Here is a 26,647-nt window from a genome sequence, read left to right as displayed (position 1 = left end):
ACCTTACATATATTAGGAGGGCAGGGTCACACCATGGCACAGAGAAGACAACACAGAACAGGGACTTAATGTGCCTTGCAAATACCCTCCTTCCCTAGAATGGAGAATGAAAATCATACGTTCTTCCATCCTAAGAACATCCTACAACCTCCGTGGAGATCTAAGATTGTAAATTTTCTCTGGATATTTGCATAAAATCCATCCAACACTGTATGCATAGGCCATGCCGTAATGCTCCTAATCCATTGGGACTGCAATCCCTTCCCTATAACCAAGAGGCCAATCTTTCCTCCAGAGCTGCAATGGATATTGCTGTTCAGCCCCTCTGCACACAGAGGTCAAAGCCTTTGCTTTGCCCTTGCAGCACCTGAGGCTGACTCACTGCTCCATCTGCTGAGAGACTCGGGCACACTTGCCTACTCCTGGGCTGCCAGGCAACATTGCCTGCAGCCAAACACTGCCTGTCACACCCTGCACTGCACCAGGTCACGGCAGGAGCCTTCTGACACCCTGGCAAAAAGCATGTCCCTAAAGAATAGCGAAGAGCAGCATGGATTTGGGTGTAAAAGTGAGGACTGTGTTATGTTAGTCTTTCAAAGTCAGAGCAATAAGGAAAGAGTATCCGAGCCAGCTGCCCACTATTGAAGCATCAGTGAAGAAACCCAGCACAGCAGAGGATCCAGCTGCAAACATGACAGAAGTACTGACACTGCAGGTGCACTTGGTTTGTGTTGTTCAGCTGCAATGTGGAATGCCCAAAACGCAATTACTTGCAAAGAATTTAGATGAAAGGCAATTTTACAAAGCCTCGAGTCAAAGCCCTGAGGCACTTAGGCCTCGCAAAGCACAGCAGCAAAATCATTCTCACAGCTCTGGATTTAACTGACCTGGCTAAAGCGAGGCTTGTAGCAATACCAGGGAAAAAACATGGAATCCCTCATTTCCTGGGTTTAAAAGTAGACTCAACTTCTTCTCACAAAAGCAGACCTAGCAGAAATTCAATGTTCTGTGTTTTGGTTTTTTAATCTGAAGAACATTTTTATCTATCATCCTTTGCAGCATCTATTCACATTTAAATGAATTCTTTACTGTTTGTTTTTCCACTCTTTCAAGTTTTGTTCAACATTATTAAAAGTAATGGTCACATTTGTTAAAACATGCAGTAACTGTCCAATCATGGTACTGAAAAATTACGTGCTGCCTTTGTTAAGCAGAAGGCTAACATAATTAAACTGCTTATTACTGCATTCATCAATTAAAAAGTGTAACAGTGCAATCAATTCGGAAAGGAACTTTTTTCACACTGAACAAGATGTTCAAAATACTTGCACATACATTATTCTACAGACCCCTTTTCAAAAGTGCTTGGTAGGAGAGTCTGTGAACAGACTCCTGGCTCCAGCTGAAAGAAATCCAGGGAAGTTCTATTTTCACCTATTTTATTTACAAAGTTCCAGAGCAGAGAGGCACCCTGGACTCCTCCAGGGAGACCTGGAGGTCTTCCTCCTTCCTTAGGAAGACACAGTCACTATCTTTCCAACAACCCTCATTATGCATCCATTTGAAGACTCATGCAGACTTTGTCATGCCTTTCTAAGCAATACATAACTGAAAGCATTGTGTGCAGAGGAGCCCTGTGATGAGCTATTTCATCTCAGCTCTACACAAACCCAGAGCACAGAGGTGCAGTACCAGGACATCAAAATCTCAAGAGAAACAGGCTAAGGGGGAGATGCAGGGCCAATTAAAAAACTTTAGCATTTTAATATCAGTGTAATTAGATACCATTAGATGACTGAAGTATAGTATTAATCTTGTCTTGTTCATTAGACAGCACCTTCTAAGAGGACTATGTCTTAATGCCTTTGGCTTTCATTAATATTTATACAGAAAAATTCACAAAATATACTTTGCTGTCTTCTCTCTTATACATTATTATGCATTTAAAAAGATAGCAACACAAAAGTTTGAAATTTAATTTATAAAAAAAGGTTCACAAAGGTTGTTTAAATGGCATGTCCATTTCAGAGCAGCCCAGAAGATTCGATATAAAAGGAGGATGAGAACCAGGGATCAGTCATGCACAGGTTCCCACTGAAGCATGTGCATGCAGTGAACCTGTAGGGTCTTTTGAAACTCATTTCGACTGATTGTTTACTCCAAACTCCAACATGGAGTTAAGCATTGACTGCACTGCTTGTCAGAAACAAACAGTTTAAGAATAACATTGAATCGTGGCTCAGTTAGAAACATTTATATATTCTGAGCAGTCTTCAGCTCTTCACCTGCGGCTACACTCTCCTCATGCATCCATTAAGTGTAAAAATAATTGTCATTTGTAGCTTCAAGTTCTCTATAAAAAGATTTTCAGGGTCCTTTACAAAAAATTTTGTTCTTTGCTTCTTGGTTCTTTGCTTCTGCAGATGACATGACGAGACAATAAGGAGATACTCATGGTTCCATTTTTAATGTCCTCTTCCTATTTTAAGAAAAAAGAAAAATACATCAAACAATTCTTATCTTAGTTATGTTTAAAGCAAATTCTATACATAACATTGAATGAGTTGATAACATAAAATGCGAAAAACTAACATGGTTTTACACATGCATCAACAAATGCAGAGTACTGTGCTTCAGTACTGTGCTTGAAACTACCAGGATGCACAGAAATCTCTTGCATAGAGCTATAAACATCTATAAGACATTAAAAACCACAATATTCTGTTTAATATTTACAAGCTTTAAATTATTTTAATATCTAAAAGCTTTTTAATATTTACAAGCATTTTTTCAGGAGCTATTCTTATTACTGAAAGGTAAAAACCACACACTCACCCCGAAAGCCTCCTCCACCACCTCTTCCTCCTCTGAATCCTCCTCCTCCTCCACCTCTACCTCCTCTGAATCCTCCTCCTCTTCCTCCACCTCTGCCTCCTCCGAATCCTCCTAAAGAAAAGAAAGAAATTAACCTTTGAGGAGCATGTAAATCCTTGGTTATGTACAACAATTTATTTCAATGACAGCTTCTGAAATGAAACAAATAACAACAAAAAAAACCAGGAACTGTCAATTGCCAGACAGTTACCAAGTCAATTACTACTACCCTGCTTCTTCTAGGGACCATCTGGAGCATTTTAGGTATTGCTTAATATCTGATATACCATGTCCAAAATACTAAAGAGACTTAACAATTGACTTATTTCACAAGAGCAAAAAATAAATTACATATATTAACCAGTAATTCATTACAACCATTAGTAATTATTATCTATTAATTACAACTCAACATTAAACCAAACCAACCAAACCCCTCTGAAACACTCATGCATTGTTGCAAAGGGACAGGGTATGGAAAAGAGACAAGAAACTGTGATGTAAGAAGAGATAAACTTCAGCTTTAACTGAAGAGTATATCACAGGTGATGCGCAAAAAGCTTTCTGTCTTTGTTAAAAATCAGCACTCTCTCCTCCCTATGCTTTGAAGCTGTTATTTAGCCAGTCTTGCCACTTGAAAGGTATCACTGCCTTTTCTATAAAGTCATGCAGAAACATTTTTATTTGCAATATACCTGTTGATATTCAAGTACTCACCAGCAGCTTTAGAAAACAAAACACAAATACTCCACAGAACAAATGACCAAAGCAACCCATGGCATCTCAAATAACTCCAATATTCTCCAGCTTTCATTCTTGTGACCTTACCTCTACCACCGCCTCTTCCTCCCCCACGTCCACCACGTCCTCCTCTACCACCTCCTCTGGGAGCACCTTTTTCTCCAGGGGGTCTTGGCAAAAATCTCTGAAGAGGTAGCAGCTTTGCTGGATCAATATAAAACTGCAGGAAGAGAATTCCATTAGGCTTTCAAAATACCAAGACTAAGAAGCACATTAATATCTCTTTAAAAATATCCACAATTTGGTCTTATCCCATTATGTCAAACTATTCTCTGCAAAAAGCCATATAGAGAAAGCACACAAGAAGTAAATCCCAGAATTAAAATAAAGGTGATATTTGTGTGATTTTGTTGCATCTCTTCTTGTGGGGCAGGGAGAAGGAATAATGTGGCAAACACAAAACTGGAAGGGACGAGGAACTTAATTCCTATGTTTACACAGGACAATCTGCTTTTAAAGTTATTAAAAACTTAATAAAGCTTTTATTATCTGCTGACAAATTAGACTTAGCTAACTGATGACATTCTGTAAAATTTTGTTATTGAGATTGACTTACCTTTTGCATTTTTTTAAATGAAGAGGCTTTCATGTTCTCAGACAGTTTCACTGAAAAATACTATTGGTTTCTTTAAGGAGCATTGCAGTAATAAAACACTAAAAACTGTAATTTTGATTAGTATATGGAAAGAACATTCAGACATTTTCTAGGTTAGTATTTCATACATTCAGCTAAATTTCATCACAATTGCAATTAAAAGTGATTTAAACCTGCACATTTTACTTCACATTTAATGTGGGAGAGGAAAATGCACGTAGCTATAGTGACTGGTGCTCAAACAGCCAACACAGACTTAGTCTTAACTGACATGTTACAAGGTTACTCCCCCAGCTATCTTGCTTTTGTCATGGATTCTGTTCACCTGGCAGTGACAACAGAATGTACCCAGTGTCTCTGTGTCAGGCTGTCTTTGCCAGAGATGTCTGGCACATCCCACTTTTATGGGCAGGTTAAGTAATAAACTGGAAAATGAGCAACAGGACATCTTAGTATAAACTCACTTTGTAATTAAATAATGTGCTGGAGCATGAGCAAGGTCCCCTAATGCACAAAAAACCCCAAGCCCTTGATCCAACTCTGTTATGGCTTAGTAACCTACAGCAGAAAATTTGGTCAGTTAGGCAGAAAAAGTAACAACTTGAACCATGGATCCAAAACACATCATCAGTACTCTAATGAGTGAAAATCTCTGATTGACTTCAAGTATTCTGTCACATCAAAGAAGCTCTAAAACACACACTTAATGTGAACAAAGCACCTACAGTTGCAGCAAGACTCACATATAACTGGTAGCCAAACCCTGAACTATTTTAAAATCCTAGAAAAATCCCATTTTATATCCAATCAATTTTTAAAAAACAAATATTGTAAGTCACACATTTTTTTGAAGGATACAAAGTCTCTCAGCTGTCCAAATATTTCATCCACTTTGCCAATCTGCTCCTTATTATCCAGGTACACTGGGGCATTGAAATAAGGCACCTTGTTTTCTTCTGTTTTACATTTACAAACTATGTCATCTTCACAGGGATGCATGAACTCTCCCAACACTGAAATAAAGAAGAAACAAGCTAAAGAGCTGAAGCAGACAATCTAAATAAAATAAATAAAGTTTCTCCATGTAACTTACAAACTACCCTTTCTGGAGGGCCCTGGTCATATCCTCCTCTGTTGAAGCCTCCTCTTCCACCTCCCCGTCCAAAGCCACCTCGCCCACCACGGTTAAAGCCACCTCTGTCACCGCCACCTCCTCCACGGCTGAAGCCACCTCCTCTTCCTCCTCCACCTCCTCTCCCACGAAAAGACATTCTCTACTGTTTCCTACATGGTGAACAAAAAAATCAGTCATTTAAGATACAAAAGATGTGTTACATTTGATTTGCTGTACAAATTGCTGTCTCCTGTCAGCCTGGTTTGTTAATTTACTGGTTCGTCATTTTCAATCCTCACTAAAAACAAGTGAAAAATCAAGTTTACACCTAAGATGTCATCCACTGCAACATCCAACTGCAAAAAGCGACTAGCAGTGATGAGCACTTTTTTCACTCATCTGTATAAAGGCTGTCCCCAGCCCCATAAGTGGCACAAAGTGAGAACATCATAGAATAGTTTGGGTTGGAAGGGATCCTAAGGTGTCCCTCTGCTATGTGCAGGGACACCTTCCACAGGTTGCTCAGGGCCCCATCCAACCTGGCCTTGAACACTCCCTGGGATGGGGCATCACAGCTTCTCTGGGCAACCTGTTCCAGTGCCTCACCACCCTCACAGTAAAGAGTTTCTTCCTCATATCCTATCTCAACCCACCCTCTTTCAGTTTAAAACTATCTTCTCTTACTCTATTCCTGTGTGCCCTTGTGAAAAGTTCCTCTTGAGCTTTGCTGTAGCCCCCTTCAAGCACTGGAAGGCTGCTGTAAAATCTTCCTAGAGCCTTCTCTTCTCCAGGCTAAACAATCCCCACTCTCAGACCGAGGAGAGAGTACAGAGGAGAGGTGCTCCAGCCCTGTGACCACCTTCGCGGCCTCCTCTGGGTCTGCTCCACGTCTCTCCTGTGCTGAGAACCCGAGACCTGGATGCAGCCCTGCAGGTGGGGTCTCACCAGAGCAGAGCAGAGGAGCAGAGGAGCAGAATCCCCTCGCTGTCCCTGCTGCCCACGCTGCTCTGGAGGCAGCCCAGGACGGGTTTGGCTCCCTGGGCTGTGAGTGCCCATTGCTGGGTCATGCCCATCCTGTCACCACCAGCAGACCAAGTCCTTCTCGGCAGGGCTGCTCTCCCTCCGTCCATCCCTCACAGTCCGTGTTGGTACGAGCGGTGGTCCCGACCCTTCCTCTCGGCCCCGTTAAACCTCGGGAGGTTCCCTGGGGAGGCCGCACTGCTCGGGCTCGGCCGCACTGGGCGCGCACCCGCAGCGCCTCACAGGGCCCTCAGGACGCGGCCTGCAGCCAGGGCGGGGGAACCCCGGCTCCCGGGGCCATTCCCTGAGGGACGACGGACAGACAGAGGGACAGACGGACACGGCAGCGGCTCCGTCCCCTCCCGCGCGGGACGTACCTGCACGTGCGCGCCGCCGCCGCCCCCCGGAAACACCCGCGCTGCCGCAAACGGGGCTGCATGCCGTAAATGAAAGGGCACTGTCGCAAACGGGCTTGCAGTGCCGGCGATTGCCGCGCGCTGGGGGCGGGTATCGCGCGCTCCTGAGGGACGGGCGAGCCGCGGGCGGGGGCTGGCCAGAGACACCTGCACGTGTAACAACGCTCATATTGCACACTGACCTGTGACACTCATATTGCACACTGACCTGTGACACTCATATTGCACACTGACCTGTAACACTCCTCTTGCACACTGACCTGTGACACTCATATTGCACACTGACCTGTAACGCTCCTCTTGCACAGTGACCTGTGACACTCATATTGCACACTGACCTGTGACACTCCTCTTGCACAGTGACCTGTGACACTCATATTGCACACTGACCTGTAACACTCATATTGCACACTGACCTGTGACACTCATATTGCACACTGACCTGTGACACTCATCTTGCACACTGACCTGTAACACTCATATTGCACACTGACCTGTAACACTCATATTGCACAGTGACCTGTAACACTCCTCTTGCACAGTGACCTGTAACACTCCTCTTGCACACTGACCTGTGACACTCATATTGCACACTGACCTGTAACGCTCCTCTTGCACACTGACCTGTGACACTCCTCTTGCACCCTGACCTGTGACACTCATATTGCACACTGACCTGTGACACTCATATTGCACACTGACCTGTAACACTCCTCTTGCACACTGACCTGTGACACTCATATTGCACACTGACCTGTAACACTCCTCTTGCACAGTGACCTGTAACGCTCCTCTTGCACACTGACCTGTGACACTCATATTGCACACTGACCTGTAACACTCATATTGCACACTGACCTATGACACTCATATTGCACACTGACCTGTAACACTCCTCTTGCACACTGACCTGTGACACTCATCTTGCACACTGACCTGTAACACTCATCTTGCACACTGACCTGTAACACTCATATTGCACAGTGACCTGTAACACTCCTCTTGCACAGTGACCTGTAACGCTCCTCTTGCACACTGACCTGTAACACTCATATTGCACACTGACCTGTAACACTCATCTTGCACACTGACCTGTAACACTCATATTGCACACTGACCTGTAACACTCATATTGCACCCTGACGTGTGACACTCATATTGCACACTGACCTGTAACGCTCCGCTTGCACACTGACCTGTGACACTCATATTGCACACTGACCTGTAACACTCATATTGCACACTGACCTGTAACACTCCTCTTGCACAGTGACCTGTAACACTCATATTGCACACTGACCTGTGACACTCATATTGCACACTGACCTGTAACACTCCTCTTGCACACTGACCTGTGACACTCATATTGCACATTGACCTGTGACACTCATATTCCACACTGACCTGTAACACTCATATTGCACACTGACCTGTAACACTCCTCTTGCACAGTGACCTGTAACACTCATATTGCACACTGACCTGTGACACTCCTCTTGCACACTGACCTGTAACACTCATATTGCACACTGACCTGTGACACTCATATTGCACAGTGACCTGTGACACTCATATTGCACACTGACCTGTAACACTCCTCTTGCACACTGACCTGTGACACTCCTCTTGCACAGTGACCTGTGACACTCATATTGCACACTGACCTGTAACACTCATATTGCACACTGACCTGTGACACTCATATTGCACACTGACCTGTAACACTCCTCTTGCACAGTGACCTGTGACACTCCTCTTGCACAGTGACCTGTGACACTCCTCTTGCACACTGACCTGTAACACTCATATTGCACACTGACCTGTGACACTCATATTGCACACTGACCTGTGACACTCATCTTGCACACTGACCTGTAACACTCATATTGCACAGTGACCTGTAACACTCCTCTTGCACAGTGACCTGTAACACTCATATTGTACACTGACCTGTAACACTCATCTTGCACACTGACCTGTAACACTCATATTGCACACTGATCTGTAACACTCATATTGCACAGTGACCTGTAACACTCCTCTTGCACAGTGACCTGTAACGCTCCTCTTGCACACTGACCTGTAACACTCATATTGCACACTGACCTGTAACACTCATATTGCACAGTGACCTGTAACGCTCCTCTTGCACACTGACCTGTAACACTCATATTGCACACTGACCTGTAACACTCATATTGCACAGTGACCTGTAACGCTCCTCTTGCACACTGACCTGTAACACTCATATTGCACACTGACCTGTAACACTCATATTGCACCCTGACCTGTAACACTCATATTGCACACTGACCTGTAACACTCATATTGCACAGTGACCTGTAACACTCCTCTTGCACAGTGACCTGTAACGCTCCTCTTGCACACTGACCTGTAACACTCATATTGCACACTGACCTGTAACACTCATATTGCACAGTGACCTGTAACGCTCCTCTTGCACACTGACCTGTAACACTCATATTGCACACTGACCTGTAACACTCATATTGCACCCTGACCTGTAACACTCATATTGCACACTGACCTGTAACACTCATATTGCACAGTGACCTGTAACACTCATATTGCACACTGACCTGTAACACTCATATTGCACACTGACCTGTAACACTCCTCTTGCACAGTGACCTGTGACACTCCTCTTGCACACTGACCTGTAACACTCCTCTTGCACACTGACCTGTAACACTCATATTGCACACTGACCTGTGACACTCATATTGCACACTGACCTGTAACACTCCTCTTGCACACTGACCTGTGACACTCCTCTTGCACTCTGACCTGGCAGGCATGAACGCCTACATCCAGGACAGCTGGTGCGATGGATCAATGGGACTCCTCTGCGCAAAGAAAAGTGCAACCCCAACAAGCGCTTCCTTTTAATCATTTACTTCAAGGGCTTTACTTTTGTTATCTTGTCATCCACTTACCATAAAATCAGTTAAGGCAGGATCTTTTCAAGAGATCAGATTTATCGGTTAATCGTTGAGGCTCCTGTACTTTATTTCTAAACACACTTGAAAATATTTTTCTAATGGTTAAAAATTAAACCCAAATCTAACAGCTGACATTCAAAAGAATCCCAGCCAGAGGAATTTGTCTAGCAAGGGAGATAAAATTTCATCATGCGAATGCTCCCAATTTGCTTGGTTTTCTTGTGTCTCTTTTGTCTTTGTGGATCAGAGGTAAGATATGTTTTATTGTGTTAGCCGTAACGTTTAATAAACAGTTTATTGTTATAAAAGCAAAACCAATTGATTTTTTTAAAGTTCCTTTCATATTATTTGTGCTTCATACATTTGTTTTAGCCCAGCCTGGATGTTTGAAGTTTTCTATTTCTCTTTAATGTTTTGATTCTACCTGGGGCTTACGCTAACAGGTGTGTGGAAAAGATTTTAATCATCATCCTATGCCAAATTTGCAAGCATGGCTGACCACAGAAAGGTGCTGCAATTTTCCCCACCTCCCTTTTTTGATAAATGGGATTGCAGTCTTGTAATATGGCAGCATGGTATTCTCCTACTGCCAGAAGGTTTCCTGTAGATTTTCTCTGGGCAGTGTCCAGGAAAGCCAATCTGAGCTGGGCACTCAGCACAATCCAAGTCTTTCAGAGAAGCTCTGAGATAAAAATCAGCCCCTGTTGTTCCCCTTGAGGAGGAACACCTAGCACAATATGGGAGTTGTGCCAAGGCGGATCTGGCTCCCAGTTTGGATTCTACTGGCCCAAGAACAGCAGGAAGAATTTAATAAGATTATAGAGCCGTGAAAAAGAGAGGTATTGGCTTGCATTCTGCCCCAGCTACATCCTCCCTGACTTTACTGTGGGCAGGATTTCTTCATGAGAACTTTAAACTTCAGCTCTATTGATCCAGCTGACACAGTCAAAGCTGATAAATTACATTTGAGGACTAATGTTTTTCTCCCATTTTTACACAGAAGCCATCCATATATATTTTCCATGTTCAAAAATTCATCCTACCCACAGATCTTAGTAAGCACAAGCACTCAGGCAGCACCCAGAAGTCAGCAGAGAACTGCACAAGCAAGGTGTCACTCACCCAGAGACCATCAGAGGGAGGGTCACAATCTGTACCTGCAGTGCAGTGATGGAAGCAGCCACACTGCAAACCCACTGCCGTCCAAGACACAGGAAAAACGCTGATAAGGATGAGCACTTGATTTTCAAATTGCTTTCAGGTACTTGTTAAGGTACTTGAGGTACTTTTTACTTGACCATCATGTGGACTCTGCAAAACAAATCATTAATTATAGATTCATTTGCTAGTAAGTAGTTCATAAATATTTACACATGATATTTAAAATCAAAGTCAACCAGGCCAATAAAACAAATCTTAGAAAAAAAAAAAACAAACAAATTGCTATCCTTCTCTTTCTCTAGTGCTTAAATTCCTTTCTGTTTTAATCTGCTTGCAGTCCAATTGCTGGGATGTGTTATAAACCAATGCCTTTAAAAATGTTTATACTCCGCTGTGCACTTCAGCTGATGTTTGAAAAGTAAAGGGTATAAAGTTTGTGGGAGATCAGTAAGAGTGAAGATCACACCAGGTAAATAATAAAAAAAAAAAAAAAGGGTTCAGAAAAACTGAGAAAGATGAGTTGGCCAAAGACAAGGGAACAAACTCTATAAATGGTATTTAGGAACTATTGATTAGATAGGAAAAGGCTTATAAATGGACACTTTGCTGAGGTCAGTGAAGGGATCTGCAAAACTCTTGGTGCAGTCCCTAATCTTGCTTTTATTTAAAATATTTTTTGTGTGCCTTGCAGAATGCAGCATCTAATGAAGCAGAAAACCACTTTCAACAGGTTAAGCCTGCCCAGCCAGCTGAGCAAGACAGCTTCCTCATAGAAGAATGCTTGGGCAACCAATACACCCACAAGTCCTGTAAGAAAGTTTTTTGTCACCCATGGGAACGATGTGTGGAGGGAAAATGCCTTTGCAAGCTTCCCTACCAGTGCCCAAAGAATGGCTCTGCAGTTTGTTCTACCAGTGGAAAGACCTTCCGTACTTACTGTCAGCTGAAGAGCTATGAGTGTCAGCGACCCCAGGCAAAGTTTCTGCACAAGGGAACATGCAAGCCTGAAGGTATTCACACCTCCTTTTCCAAAATTTATCCATCAGGGGTGGCTGAGGAGATGCTTACACTATTTACAGAAAGTCTGTTCATTTTCTTGCACTAGTAACAACATGAAACAGAAAATGAAATGTCATTGAAAATGGGCAGTATTTGCTGATTTTCATAAAAAATAAAGTGATTGAGAGGCCCAGGTCACTCTGCTGCTGGTTTTGCTACACAGACTGCTGCAGGCATTTTGCAACACAGGTAATAGAAGTAGGATGTGGCCCTCTCACTTCAAGTATTAATGGTTGGTTATCAAAAATCCCCTAAAGAAGGTCATTATACTAAAATGCAACCTGTTCTTGGTAGATCTTCAAATACTCTTATGGACCCATTAGCCTAATTTGTCCTTAAACTGTCATATTCTGAGAAATTAGCAGGCTCAAAGACACAAAGTCAACCCTCAGAACTAATTAAGGAATAATACCTGAACCTTCTGATTCCCAATCTACTGTTCTTTCCATATGAACTTTGGCTGTAAATACAAAATTAGTCCTGATTTGTTTCTGTGCTGTCTTTCCACTAGATACATCTATATAATATGATTTTGTTTGAGGATTTTCTTCATTTGTTTCTTTTTTATTCTTTAAGAAACATTTTCAGTCTCTCTGGATCATGGAGATTCAAGTTTGCTTCGAGTAAAACCCGTGAATCGTAAGGATGACAGTTTTGTATGTGCTAGTGAATGGACTATGAATGAAGCAAATGTGGCTTGCAGGCACCTTGGCTTTGAATTGTAAGTTTGAGAAATTTATCTCCGGATAACTGCAGGGGATCTGAAAAAGTAGTGATGCTTACATAAGTGTCAGTCACAGCCAACAGTTAAGACAGAAAACTCATGAACGATGTATTGGCTACGATATTCTGATAAAACCTCTTAAACTGACACCTGAGAGTGAAAGCCAAAACACAGATTTCTGTGTTCTGTTACAGGCTACAACTTTACAAACCATAACTGCTTTGCTTTAAAATAAAGATGAAGACCAATGTGGAGGTGTTCTCTCAGGCCTGTGTTAGGGAAAATGCATGGATGGACCACCTCCAAGTAGCTCTGAGCAATGATCGGTGAGCCGAGAAAGGTTTCTCAGGACAACTGACAACAGGGTACAGCTCTGTTTTCCACTTGCATTAGCCACACTAACAAGAAGCAGAACATGGGGTTTTTTTCCTTCACCCCAGGTGCCACTGCTTGCTCTGGCCCCAGGGATGGCTGAAGTCACACACAGTTTGATCTTTTTCCTGTGACCACAATGATAACCCAAGTTGCATATTCAGCTCCTCATAAAGTACTCTGTATCCTGTACATAATAATTTTACACCTGTACATGTAATATAACTTAGGTAGCGTTGCCTTCCTAACCTTACCAGAAAAAAAATCTAAAAAAAGTCCCCAAAAAACTAAAACTGCTATTGCAGTGCCTCTCTAGGTGAGAAGCAAGTGTTTTCCAGTCCTGATCAGCGTATCTTCAGATAGCAGAGAAGGGTTTGCCCTGGACAGAGCATTCAGTCCTGGAGTCTCATTGAAAGTCTCCCTAGTTATTTATTTACTCGATCCATATTTCTTCAAGGTAGGGGATACATACACTCTTAGGAGAATACTGCTCAGGTAAAACCAAGAAATACAAAGTTTATCAATCCCAGCCTAGCAGTGGCCTGAGCTTCCTCAACATTCAGTGGTTTGGATGGGACCAAGGATAGCTGACCCCATGCAGGATGGTTCCCAAGTTATGGCTCACCCATGTCCACAGAGACATGTGTTGTAGATGCCGGCGAACCCAATGGGAAGAACGATGATGTCTGACTCCAGTTCAGAAGGCTGAATGATTTCTTTATTATAACTATGCTAAAGTACATTAATATACTATATAAAGGAAGATACTAAAAACTACATGCTACTTTCTCTAGCTACCATATCTAACTACTCACAGCTCGTGACCTTCTCGCGAGAGTCCAGACACAGGTGGATCCGATTGGCCATCAGGCCCAAACAATCCACTATGATCCAACCAAGCGCTCACTCTGGGTAAACAATTCTCCAAACACATTCCACAAGAGAAAAACAATGAGCAGAAATAGAAATTGTTTTCTCTTTCATTTCTCTCTGTGCACCTTTATGAAAAATCCCGTGAGAGAAATGTGCTTGCCACAGATCTGAGCTTACAAGTTTTGCTACATAAAGAGACTTTTCTATCCATCATGATACACAGTGGCTTTCAAAGACCTACATATGCATTTGGGGACAGTTCTATGTAGCAGCCTACAAAAATTAGCACTTCTTCCAAAGTAAACATTTCCTGTTTACCCCTAGACAACTCCAGTTGCTAGTCTGCTCTTTTTCTTAGCCATGACCAAAATTCTTTGACACTGAGGAAAACTGTATAAATTCTAAACAATAAAAGCAGTGGACAATCCATTGTGAAACTATATCATTTGTTGTTATTATCTTCACAGAGGTGCTGAATATTACCAAGCCTCTTCCAGCATCAAAGAATCTGCCCTAAATTCATTAAACTGTCTGCAAATAAGTTGCAGGGGCCTAGAGACAAGTCTTGCTGAATGTCACATAGAGATGAAATCAAGAGATAGTAATGAGGGACTGGTTAGTCTGCAGTGCCATGAAAATCTCAGAGGTAAGTAGATCTTTTTAGTTTAATATCTATTTGGTGTTTTCATATTTTAAGTACATTTTAAATAATGAGAATCCAGTTTGCTGAACTCTCAGCCACAGAAAACCTGCACTGAAACCTTTTGATTATTTTAAATCATCATTTTGCAGACTTTAAGACAATTGAGGCAATCTGGAGTCTTGAGTTTTCAAGTTTGAAAAATCACTGCTGCTCCCGAAGTATTTTTACAGATATTTCAGCAAAGGAAATTTATTTCACCCATGGTTCTGTTTGTTGCACCATCTCTTCCAAGGGTACCAAGGTATATCATATCCCACGAATCTTACCTCTCCTGGCTTAGAGGAGACCTTACCTCCTGGTGAGGAGACAGGTGACAATGTGGTGCTCACTCTTTGAGGGACATCAGTTAGCACACCACTAGCACAGCCAGACAAGCATGACTACAGTGTGAATCTGCTGGTGTCTCCTGCAGCCTTTCAGGACTCCTCAGTTTCTCACTGTAAAGGGGGAATCAAAGCCTTGTTCAGAATTCTAACAGCTTTTCATTCTCTCTTGGGAGCTTTCTTTGGCACTGGCGAGCATCAGCCTGAGATGCTGCTGACTGAAAGTGCTATGAATCATCTCAGTTTTTTCTTACAAAAGCAGTTATTCACAGACTCTTGATAAGTTCTTTCTAGAGGAGGAACCTCCATCATCCTAATCCATCATTGGATCATTTATAGTGAGTTTGAATTGATCATTTCTGGTTTAGTCCACGCCAGTCATTTCATTAGAAGAAATTAAATTCCCTTTTGCCAGGCTACTGGCAAATTAGGAGGAAGAAAATGAGTGGTCACACTGAAACCCTGAGGAAAAGGTGACCAAAGCAATAAAAAATTATTCCTATTTACATGACTGGGCCCCAGCATACCTACTGCTGATAGGCCAAACTGCTGACAGAATCAAATATGCAGGCAGAGTATTTCCCTGGGCAATTATGAACCTACAGTCAATTCCACAGTAACTTCATTTTCATCTTGCTGCACAGCTTGTTCAGATGGGGAGTTTCACTGTGTCAACAAGAAGTGCATTTCTCTGAATAAAACCTGTGATGGGATCAATGACTGCGGAGACCTGAGTGATGAACTGTGCTGTAGAGGTAACAATTTACTTTGTCAGGTGTTTTAAAATAATTTCAGCAGAAATCCACCCACAAAGAATGTTTACAGTGATGTAACAGCTAAATTATCTTTTCCATTAAGTCACTACATTAAACAAATCAGACCCTAATTTATACATAGGCAAGTGCAAAAAAGCAGGCATGAAATACCATTTTGAAAAAGACAAGTGATCTCTTGAGAATCTGGATTTCTTCAGAGAATGAGAAAATACAATGAGATCATGTAGGAGGCTGTTAAACATTGATACAAAAAATTAGTCCTGATAGAATGAAAATGTACTTTTACTTGGAAAAAATCAAGAGTAATTAAGCAAAGACACTGGTTTTCCAATGAATAACCTTTAAACCAAAGTAAGATCTCCCTTAAATTTATTACTAATGCAAGATCATCTGTGGAACATCTGTGATGATATCCTGGCACTCTGCTTGTTCATGAGCAGTCATTCCTTTAGCATCTGCAATTCCAGCTGTAAAAATTCTGATTAGAAATGAGGAATGGATCTAGCATGACTTGAATGCAGGAGAATACTTTCAAAATTTGAGTTTCAGGTGCCAAATGCTAATGTGGGTTACAAATCCTATCATTATCCCTCCATAATCTTAATTTTGTAGTGTTACATTTGTAAGTCATTTTCATTGGGTAACTGTGGAAACACGGTCACAGTAATTTTAGAAAAAAAACAAACAAACTGTGATTTCATATATTTAGTGGACATGTATTTGGATTCCACATGACAAAAATAATGCTGTTTCAACTGAAAGGGCCAAAAACAATGCTTCCTGAAATCAAAATAAGTATTTCAACTGAGTTCAGTGGTCTTTGGATCATCTTGGGATATCTGGATACTTTTAGAGAACTACCTTATTTTCTATTAAAGACGAACATCTTAAATAGTAGATTGACATAAAATTTTAAATTAGCTCAAAAACCCTGCCATGAATTCAAGCACTGCTTTGCTTTTGATAACATTCAACAGGATCACAAAATTTAAAAGGAAGGGGGTTCTCAGGTTCATAATACCTTTTCACATAACCAAGAATTTTAGAAGATGTAAGTTATTTCATCCAGTGTTTTCCTGTCAGGACTCTTGATTCCTAACCCTGCATTTAGGCATTTAGTTCATTCAACCAAAAATCAGCTTGGTCTCTGATTTGGGGGGGTGGAATTTGGCACAAGCACCATCAGTTCCTCATTTAAGCTGATCAGTAATGCTGGCAAAATTGGAGATCTTTTGGCTGAGGTTGAGTGTGGACGCGTTATGGATGAAACTGGTATGGAGTGACACCAGGTCTAGCAGTACAGTACTGCATTGGTAACAGAGATCCACATTTTTCAAATCTTATAACTTCAAGAATTTAAAGTGAGAAAAGCCAAGTATTCATTTTGTTTACATGCACATAGCCTACTTTTGTAATCTCTTTATGAACAGGTCCCCTGTAACATGGATATACATTTGGTTTACATTATAAAAAGCTCTCTGACAGCATGAGCTTGCTGAACCAAATCATCCTGTGATTTATATTTGTAATTCTCTTGTGTTACAGAGTGCAGAGAAAACAGTTTCCACTGTCGGTCAAATATCTGTATTTCGAATAAGAGTGTCTGCAACAAAGAAATTGACTGCCTCACAGGAGAGGATGAAGCTGGAGCTACCTGTGCAGGTTTTCTTCTGAAAGATTATTTTGTTTCTTTCATTCAGCTCAATTTTAACTAGAGACTACACAATGCATGTTACTATTTTATTTATTATGCAAGAATCAGTGTTCCCAATGTTATGTTACACATAGTAGAAAGAAAAGGTCATAGAATTTTCTTTCCTTTCTTTCTGGAAAGGCATGACAAGAACACTAAAGGAAGGAAGAAATAGATGATGCTTTGGGAAGCTTAAGGCAGATTATGTCTTTTGTTTATGTGACCAGCTATCAAACTGGTATCCCCTAAGAAAGTGTAGAGACGACGAGCAGGAATACTTTCCTCACAAATGAGGAATTCAACTAGTTTGTCAGTATAGTAATTCTTCTGTGTTGTTCCACTCTCTGTTGAAAAATCATATTTTGTTTGAAAATTAGAATGTTTTCCTTGCTCTCAAAAGAGACAAAGTCTAAGGCCAAAAAAGTAAAAACTACTGGTACATGGTAATTCATACAGGTAAAGTGAACTCTAAATGTAAACATTATTGTCAGTGACATGAGAACAGACAAAATGCTCCGCCCCCATTTAGAGACTGAATTCAATGGGCACTTTGAATAAAAGCTGACACACCAGATTCAGCAAGCATTTAATTTACCTCTCATGTTGAATATCCTCCCTTACCCTGTTAAAGGAGGCCCACAGTACCCAACAGCATAATCTAAAATCAAATAAAAACCTGTTACTCAATGCTCCTTTGAGTTTTAGAAAGTTTCAAAAGGCCAGCGGGGCAGGAGGAGACATTTTGGTTGTTTCTGGTGGAGGAGAATGGGACATGTCCCCAGAGATCACAAGCAAAAAAAGTTTCCGTTTCTCAGGGTTCCATGGCAGAAGGGCTCCCTAGGCTTGGAGAGCGAGTAGATGTTGTGTAGTTATGAACGAGTATCTGCTGGCTGTTGGTCATTTGTAGGCTGAGGCAGCCAAACGGTGCCTGGCAGGAAAGGAAAGGAAAGAGCAGGCACCAGGCTGGAGAGTATTGCTCTCCGTGTGAACAGTACGCCCTTATGCGTTTAAAATGTGTTCCATGATCTCAGCACACAAACATATATTCAAGTAAATGTCTGCCGATAATTCAAATATTTTGTTAATACTACAGGCAAAAAAGAAGGTGCTGAAAATGACAGTATGGATAAAGGTAAGTGTAATTAGCCCTCCAAAATCAACAGCATACCCTCTTATTAGTGACTTTCTAGCTACCAGCCAGCTGCTCAGATCTAGAACACTCAGATATTCTGACTTTGTGATTTCCTAATATACACTCTGGGACTTACTGTTTGTCTCACTTTTCACTGATTTCAAGAATGCCATAATAATTAATTCTAGCCGAGGACCTGCATCTGCTTGTTTTGGCAACTGGTAAACTCTCAGCAAATCTACGGGAACATCCTTAAAATTATTTGCCTGAATGCAAAGAGCATTGGAAAATGGGGAGAAGTAATGTGATGACAGACACAAGCAATTTTGAAAGCAAAAACATATGCCAACATTTTTGTTCTTTGATTTTCCTGCTATTTCAGCTACTGGCTTATTCACAGCACTCAAATTTTAGCAAGAATGTATACCTGAATTCTGAAATACATTTTTCCTTTTTGTTAAAGAAAGAAAAATGATAAAGACACTTCTTCCCCAAGTGCACTGTGGTGTTAGGAATCATACACTAACTCGACGGAAAAGAATTGTAGGTGGAGAGATTGCTGAAAAGGTAAAAAAACAACTTTACCAGATATGAGTTCATTCAGCATTGATTTAAATGGGCATTATTTTCCTTCTATTAAAGTTATGGAAATAACAAAATCAGCTACAATGCTTATGTCATGTTTGCAGCAGTAGTGGCATTGCACTGAATGAAAGTAAAGAGAAGCACAATTTATAAAGTAAAATATGGACTTACAAAATTCAGCATTGAAGTACAAGTAGACACTGAAAATTACTCAGAAAAAACAATTAATACTACAGCAAGAAATAACAATTCTGGCAAAATGGAATTAAATTTTGCAGATTTGAAACAGAATATAGCAAAAATGTATTCAAACCAGGTCAGATCCTCCATCTGTTTTTCTGACTACAAGGGGTTTCATGACTGAAAGCTGGAGGGAAGGACACATTGCACATAGTCAGAAGATTGAATAAAATTACTGAATTTTCATATATATACCCTTTATATCTGATGGAGCCCAATTTACAACTTCTGAATAGCACATCTTTTATTAAAGTCAGACATAGTCAAGGAGATTAGGTGATAGCAAGAGATGTTTTCCCCTTTTTGCACTAAAATTTGTAAAATTGTAATGATTTCTCATTATTTGTGTTTGTTGATTGAATAGGGTGAATTTCCTTGGCAAGTGGCAATTAAAGACACCAGCAATGAAGGTTCAACAGTGTACTGTGGAGGGGTTTATATTGGTGGCTGTTGGGTTCTGACTGCTGCTCATTGTGTCAGGTAAAAACAATTCTGAAATTATTTTCTTTCTGCAAGGCAGAAAAATTGATTTAGATAGTACTGCCCTTCTCAGCTACGTGTTTGTTAATTTCTATTTGTCTGTTGAATATAACAGTTTAAAACACTGACTCACCCACATTAATGATGAGGAAGATTCAGAGAAAACAGAGTGTTTTGGCAGTGAATAGAAAGATAAAAAGTAACTATGAGACAGGGAGTACTTCAGCCAGATAGCAGCAGGAAGGAAAGGTTCATTGTATCCACTCTGTTTGAACTTAAATACAAGGGACCTCTTCTCTTCTCCATCTCTACCTTGTGGAAGTCCAGGATCTGTTCCCAGAGAATGTCCCTGGGGTTATATATTCCCCAGAACAAGCCAAGAGCAGACCATATAAGATTTGCCAGTCCCATCCACATCTGCTCACTCTTTTATCAGAGCAGCATAAACACCTGTTTTCTCTTTGTCACAACGCTAAACAGAGCCTGTCTTTAACATAATTTTCTGTATTAGTTGCAGTACTCAGCATGTTGTCATCTGCCTTGAATTTGCTACACTTCAGAAAAACCTGGGCATTAAGTCCAGAAAGAAAATACATGCATTTCATATGGATTTTTATTTTACAGAAACTTTGATAAAATGCAACAGTTTACAGCTTTAAAGCATTTGAAATTTAAGTCTTGTGTTTATTTCACTGTTTTTTCCTAGGGCAAATCGGGTCCATCTCTACCTTGTCTGGGTTGGAATGTTGAACACAATTGCATACGACAAAGAGACAAATACTTTCAAACTAAACCAAGTGATAATTCATGAAAATTACAATGCATCAACGTATGAAAATGACATTGCTCTGCTGGAGCTGAAAGGTTCTGGGAATGGAGAATGCTCCCTGGAAGACAACAGCATACCTGCCTGTGTCCCCTGGTCAGAGTACATGTTTAAGACTGGTGACAGATGCAAGGTTTCTGGATGGGGACTAGAGAAAGGTACTGCTTTAGTGCTGGCTTCAGGAATGTATTATTTATATAACTCATTTTCTAATTGTGGTGAGCTTTCATTTTGAAAAGGCTGGAGAACAGTTGTGCCCAAAGCACTCAGAAGAGGCTGAGTACAGAAAATGTAGGCTGTGGTTTGGCACTCAGATATCACTGTTGGGTTCTCTTTTCTGTACTGCTTCCTCTGCTGTTTCAGCCACTTTGTAGATTGATATGGATGAAAACTTACCCTGAAACTTACCCTGAAGTAAGAAATTTTCCTTTTGTCCATCTAATAATTCTGTGAGCTGTGAAGACCTGTTAAGGACATGTAACAGATGTTGTTTGGTAGCTCCCAGGGGCCCATAGTCACAGGCTGTCCTCTGTCCCCTTCCCAAAAGGATTTGAGCTACAGCCAGCAGTCATGAAACTCAGAATGTCCTGTCTCTGTCATGCTTGGGTTCAGCCCAGAGAACCTTGCACAGAGACAGATAAGCCAAATATAATCATGATTTCAAAGATTTGGGAAGCATTTGTTTTGTATCACAGTGCTACAGCCTGGTGCTAGAGCTACCACATACTGGTTGTGAGGTTTCTCCTCTCCATACTCAGTAGCATCCACCCAGCAAATGCAAAGCTGGGAATTGTTAGCAAACAGACACAACAAAACAGAGCATCTCTTTAGACTTGTGAATACATAACTCACTCATATCTTCAGTAACTGCTCCATAAAGATAGAGCAGAGTTTAAAAAAGGTAATAAGGATGAATCACAGCCACATGTCCAGTTCACAAAAAAACAATGTACCCATTTCCAAGTGCCTGGAAACCTTCATATGGAAAACACATGAAAAAAACCCTGAGGAATACAAGGAAATAGAAAGGATGAAAATGTCACAAAATGAAAGTATTGTAGTTTACACTGCAATTAAACCACTCTGTTTTTATTTTGAAATATATGGCCAATGCACTGTAATTCATATGGGGTAAAAATTAGTGGCAGTTTAAGGTTTCTGGTTTATAATACTGAAGAAAATATTCTGTAAATAAGTAAATAACTAACTTTCAAAATATTATACTAAATGTTTCTAATGTGTACTTCTTATTTTAAATTTTGATTTTTTTTTTTCCTAGGTTACACAAAACAATTTATCCTCAAGTGGGGAAACGTTAATTTATTTAACAATTGTTCTGAATTGTATCCAGGACGATTTTTTAAAAAAATGGCATGTGCAGGTAAGCATCAATTTTCTTACTATAATTTCTCTACCATCAAGCTCTCAGTTCAGCCAGACCTACTGGCTGGGAATCTTCTAGACTTAAGAGATACAATAAATGAACTATCACAATATCACTATTGGCTAAATGCCAGCCACTGGAGCCTGTGGCATCCACCATTATACACCTATTTGTAAACAGAGTTCAGATGACAGCATGACAAAGTTTCTATGATTATTTGGGCAAATTTTTGCATGTAATTTGAGGTATGTTTTCTAAATACACAAACACTTTACAGCCTACTGAACATCCTAACTTGACTGTATTTGATTCTGATTCAGCAACATATTTAAGCAGATGTGTGTCCTAGAGCACACAGCCCTGTTGACTAGAATATAACTATTCATCTGCTTAGACATTTGCCTCTACCGCACTGCACACCAGAAAAATACAATTAACTTTTCAAACTTAGATTAGTCTGTCCAGGAAACTGGTTGTCACTCCTGGTATTAAAATGAGGATTTTGAATACACTTTTTTTGCCTCTCAAGAGACAAAAAGTGTTGCCAAATAAATAACTAAAAGAGCAGTGAGTATTCAACTCACAGGGCAGATGGTTTCAACTGTTTGTTAAATCAAAAAGTAAAGGCAATCTTTAAACAAACTCAACAAGAAAATTAAAACCAGATATAAAAGCGAAATAATTTGTGATAAATTCAGGATGTCATCTGTAAGATACTGGGTTTATTTAGTGCACCAGTTTTGTAACTTATATCCCTTTTCTTCAATATATTTCAAGTGATCATACTTTACCGTGAGGGGAAAATGACATACCATATGAGTACCATATGAGACACATTCAGAAGGGGGATATCTGGGGTTAACATCCCCTCCCTGATGCAAACAAAAACATTAAAATTAAGGGCTGGTATTCACAGGAGTTAGTAATACAAGCAAGTATTAATTAAAGCGATTAAAGACAATAAAAATCTTGTTCTATAGGATTAGTAATCCTAACTCTGAAAAGCTCACATAACTCTTTCTCAGTAAGGTACAGATTCAAGAAAGAGGTTACATTTTAAAAGCTTAGGGACTCATGCTTTGTAAGGGCTCCTTCATACTAGGAGTCAGCCAAGCAGGAAAGTGTAGTAAGGGTGTTAGAAATTAATAAACTTTTACTAAGTATATAGGAAAAAACCATACATCATATCCTAGCTCTGTAGCAGCATTTCTGTTTATATCACATCCATCTTGATTCATTTTTTTCCAAGAACACTGTTTGCTGACCTGCAAATGAGTAGGTTTGTGAACACTGAAGCATGAAGCATGTGATCCTGCACACCTGTGCCTCAGGGCTGCTACCTGGCATTGCTAAGGGTCCTCACCAAGACCAACTGTGCAGTGGGGGCACTTAGAGACAGTTGCTCTCCCTCCCATCCCAGGATTCATCTGCTCTCCTTCTTGTATCTGCCTACCTGTTTTGATAAAGCTGGTAAAGAGAATTGAACAGATGAAACTGGATGATGGATTACTGGGTAGAGAGGACACCAAAGGCAGACACAGAGGCATACACACATTATGGTATCTTCACTTCCAAAGGAATCAGTGCACACATCGTTATTCCTTGTTCCATTTTTATGGGGTACTTTTTACAGTAGGGAATGTGGCTGAATTCTTCTCTATTGCACTGTGTAAAACAAGACCGATGAAAAAGCAAATGAGAATTTGGGCCAGCCACAAATATAAAGAGAGACCCTGCACTTGAAATGAAAAGTAAGAGACTTGAAGAGGTTCAGAATCTTCTTTACTGCTGACCATTAGGCAAACACCTGTCAGGAAGCGACACAGACCTGAAAAATCTCCTGAGCTCTGCCTTGTGTGCCAGCTTGTACCTTAACTTACTTTTGCTTTTTATTTCCTCCAGGTACTTACGATGGCTCCACAGACAGTTGTAAAGGTGATTCAGGAGGCCCCCTGGTCTGCTTTGATGCAGAAAACGTGGCCTATGTCTGGGGCATTGTGAGCTGGGGTGAGAACTGTGGGGAGGCTGGTCACCCGGGTGTGTACACACAAGTTGCCAGCTATTATGACTGGATTAGCCACTATGTGACAAGGGGTCTCATTTCACGGTACAATATCTGAAGCTCAGAAAATTAAATGCTTCCTTCATATCACCTATGCAAAATAGTCCTTTTCCACAATCAGCTGTTACATAACGTAGTAACAATCAGTACAAATCTTCAAGGAATGTATTTTGAAAGTTCTTAACACCCTCTGAATACCACATTTTTTCAAAGCCTGTGGGAAGAGAATTTTACAGGCACAAGTCCACTGCAAAGGTCTCTAATAAAAGCAGATATTAATTTTTTTTTCTTGTAATCTTGGGCTTTTTTCCACTTTTCACATTGCATTTCAGTTGCTGTTGTTTATTTAGCTAAAAGGGATAATGACACTGGAAGCAGTGGTTGGAAAATGACTGCACTGGCAAGTGAACTTCACAGAAATATGTGAACTTCACAGAAAGAATAGCAGCCAGCCTGCTTTAAAGAACTTACATCATCTCGAGGTCTAAGTCACCAGAAACCCTCAGCAGGCTGCCTGGCTTGGCACTTGATTCCTTAGGCTTATTGCAGAAGTAGACCTCAGCCCATCTATTAATCAACAAATTGGCTATGACCATGAGATTTGTTGTAATGCAACAATTACCCAAATAATAAAGCTGCTTGGTAGTTTTGTTTTTGCAGCTACAAACTCAAGACAATTCATATCTAGTTAATATACATCATCTGATCATCTAGCCTGGGGCAATTTTTGTAGCTCTTAAGTTTTATTAATTTAACAGCAGCGAGTCACAAACAACAAAGGAATTTTGAAACTTAAATCTTCAACTTAAATCAAAAGCATCTTTACATCTTAAGATCTCTGTGTATGTATATATATATTTCAGGTATCCTACAAACTCTCAACACCAAATAGAGTTTCACTCTACACACTATCACACACTCTATGTGTATCTGTATTCTTATATACATACATTTTATATAAATATATAAAAAGACAATACCTTATACTCATAGATTTAATTCTACAAAACCATGTTGCAGATACAAAGTTAGACTTCTTGCTGTCATAAAGAAAACATTAGGCTATACATAATACCTTCATATTCAGCAAGAGCTGTTCACAAAAAGTGTGCACAAATTCTTTTTGAAGCAGTAGAATTTGATTTGTGGATTGGTACCCTCAACACAAAACTCACATAGCTCCAGCCAGTTGTATGAAAATGATCAATAGCTTTAGAACATTTTTCACTGTATTCTAATGACAAATACTCTCAATATCTATTTCACTTTATTTCTCTAAATTATCCTGCTGAATAAATTGCATATGTTCACACAACACAGTTGTTGTGATGCTATTTCTTCTATAATTCACCACAGTCAGACAATAACAATTTTTACATTTTCATTGACTTTTCTTCATCTTCCAGACTTGTAAAAACCCCACATCAGCATGACTCTGTCGCGTAAAGACACCATCAGTCACCAAAATAATTAAAGTAAGGGTATGAATTCCTTCTCTTAACAAACACACACACACTCTCAACAAGGTTTGCTATTTAGAAAAGCATTTAAGTATATTCCTACACAGAAATTATTTTGCTGAATCAGGGTCCTGGTAAAGAAATCCTAAATAGGAAAATGCTGGACAGATGTACAAAGAGCTCCCTCTTTTGTTTGACTTACTTTTTCTGTGAAGAACTTTTCCCACCAATTTCATTAGTTAAGTACACATTAATATTAAATGCTGAGGCTGCAAATAAAAAAAAAAAAAAAAAACCAAAACCAGTAGAATATGTGTCTTTATGTCTGTTCTGAAAGTCTCTTGGTTCTCTTTCCATTTCTGGTCCTTCTTTACATTTAACTTTGGCCCTGAAGCCAAATATTACTATTTTCTGAGGGATTTCACACAACATCAGAGTTTTCATTACAAAAATTAAAACAATTTTAATGTGGTTCCAATTCAATTAATCTGTGAAGCATCTAGCATATATATATAAAATTTAAAAAAAATTCTGGAAACCAAACACAGTACTTAGTAAGCAAGTTCATTTTGGTCTGATTTTTCTTTTGAACGAATCAAGACCGGACTTTTACCGTTTAACAGATACACTTTCATTATGCTCCGCTTCACAACCTCGCCTTGCACTTTTGACGATGTTATGAGAACCACTCACATGCGCAAACACGGCCAGTTTCCTTCACACCCAACATGATCACAAAATTCCGTACCTCCGGGGGCCCTGCTCAGCCAGCGCCGGGCTGCCGAGGTACCAGGACAGGCCCCGCTTGTCGCTGCCCAGGTTCGGAAGGCCGCGCAGGGCAGAGGGGACAGGGCAGAGGGCACATGGCACAGGGGCAGGACAGAGAGGGCACGGCAGAGGTGACACAGCAGGGAGGACACGGAGCGCTCGGCGCCGCCATGGCGCGGCCGGGGTGAAGGCCCCTCCCCGCGGGCGGGCGTACGGGCGGGGCCGCGGGGACCATGGCGGCCG

At 40.6% G+C, this 26,647-nt stretch overlaps 2 protein-coding genes across 7 annotated transcripts; one reads left to right on the top strand and one right to left on the bottom strand.

The window, feature by feature from the left end:
* Nucleotides 1-1,954: 1,954 nt before the first annotated feature.
* Nucleotides 1,955-26,626, bottom strand: GAR1 (GAR1 ribonucleoprotein). Of its 6 annotated transcripts, XM_053940439.1 has the most exons (9): nucleotides 26,385-26,626; nucleotides 14,968-15,112; nucleotides 10,941-11,094; nucleotides 5,364-5,554; nucleotides 5,129-5,283; nucleotides 4,232-4,291; nucleotides 3,703-3,835; nucleotides 2,836-2,946; nucleotides 1,955-2,479 (listed from the first exon to the last, which is right to left on the bottom strand). In XM_053940439.1, exons 4-9 carry the CDS (start codon nucleotides 5,539-5,541, stop codon nucleotides 2,466-2,468), a joined length of 651 nt encoding a protein of 216 aa, XP_053796414.1. In that variant the 5' UTR covers nucleotides 5,542-5,554; nucleotides 10,941-11,094; nucleotides 14,968-15,112; nucleotides 26,385-26,626; the 3' UTR covers nucleotides 1,955-2,465. The 6 variants fall into 6 exon arrangements, with proteins under 6 accessions (XP_053796414.1, XP_053796415.1, XP_053796410.1 ...); XM_053940440.1 differs by lacking the exon at nucleotides 14,968-15,112; XM_053940435.1 differs by lacking the exons at nucleotides 14,968-15,112; nucleotides 26,385-26,626 and having other exon boundaries at nucleotides 10,906-11,094.
* Nucleotides 9,930-24,460, top strand: CFI (complement factor I). The gene is made up of 12 exons (XM_053940434.1): nucleotides 9,930-10,032; nucleotides 11,636-11,954; nucleotides 12,580-12,724; nucleotides 14,440-14,618; nucleotides 15,643-15,753; nucleotides 17,320-17,436; nucleotides 18,561-18,599; nucleotides 19,063-19,166; nucleotides 19,789-19,904; nucleotides 20,611-20,888; nucleotides 22,010-22,111; nucleotides 24,017-24,460. Exons 1-12 carry the CDS (start codon nucleotides 9,973-9,975, stop codon nucleotides 24,232-24,234), a joined length of 1,788 nt encoding a protein of 595 aa, XP_053796409.1. The 5' UTR covers nucleotides 9,930-9,972; the 3' UTR covers nucleotides 24,235-24,460.
* Nucleotides 26,627-26,647: the final 21 nt, after the last annotated feature.

This window comes from Vidua chalybeata, chromosome 4 (assembly GCF_026979565.1).
Source record: "Vidua chalybeata isolate OUT-0048 chromosome 4, bVidCha1 merged haplotype, whole genome shotgun sequence".
Lineage (NCBI taxonomy): Eukaryota > Metazoa > Chordata > Aves > Passeriformes > Viduidae > Vidua > Vidua chalybeata.
The sequence above is the reverse complement of the archived record's forward strand: the minus strand, read 5'-3'. Positions and strand labels throughout refer to the sequence as shown.

Coding starts and splice junctions, on each gene's coding strand:
- GAR1 (XM_053940439.1), bottom strand. CDS start 5,541: ATGTCTTTTCGTGGGAGAGGAGGTGGAGGAGGAAGAGGAGGTGGCTTC. Junction 5,284..5,363: donor CCCTCCAGAAAGGGTAGTTT/GTAAGTTACATG, acceptor TCTTTATTTCAG/TGTTGGGAGAGTTCATGCAT. Junction 2,947..3,702: donor AGGAAGAGGCGGTGGTAGAG/GTAAGGTCACAA, acceptor TCTTTTCTTTAG/GAGGATTCGGAGGAGGCAGA.
- CFI (XM_053940434.1), top strand. CDS start 9,973: ATGCGAATGCTCCCAATTTGCTTGGTTTTCTTGTGTCTCTTTTGTCTT. Junction 17,437..18,560: donor AGCTGGAGCTACCTGTGCAG/GTTTTCTTCTGA, acceptor TTAATACTACAG/GCAAAAAAGAAGGTGCTGAA. Junction 18,600..19,062: donor AAATGACAGTATGGATAAAG/GTAAGTGTAATT, acceptor TTTTTGTTAAAG/AAAGAAAAATGATAAAGACA.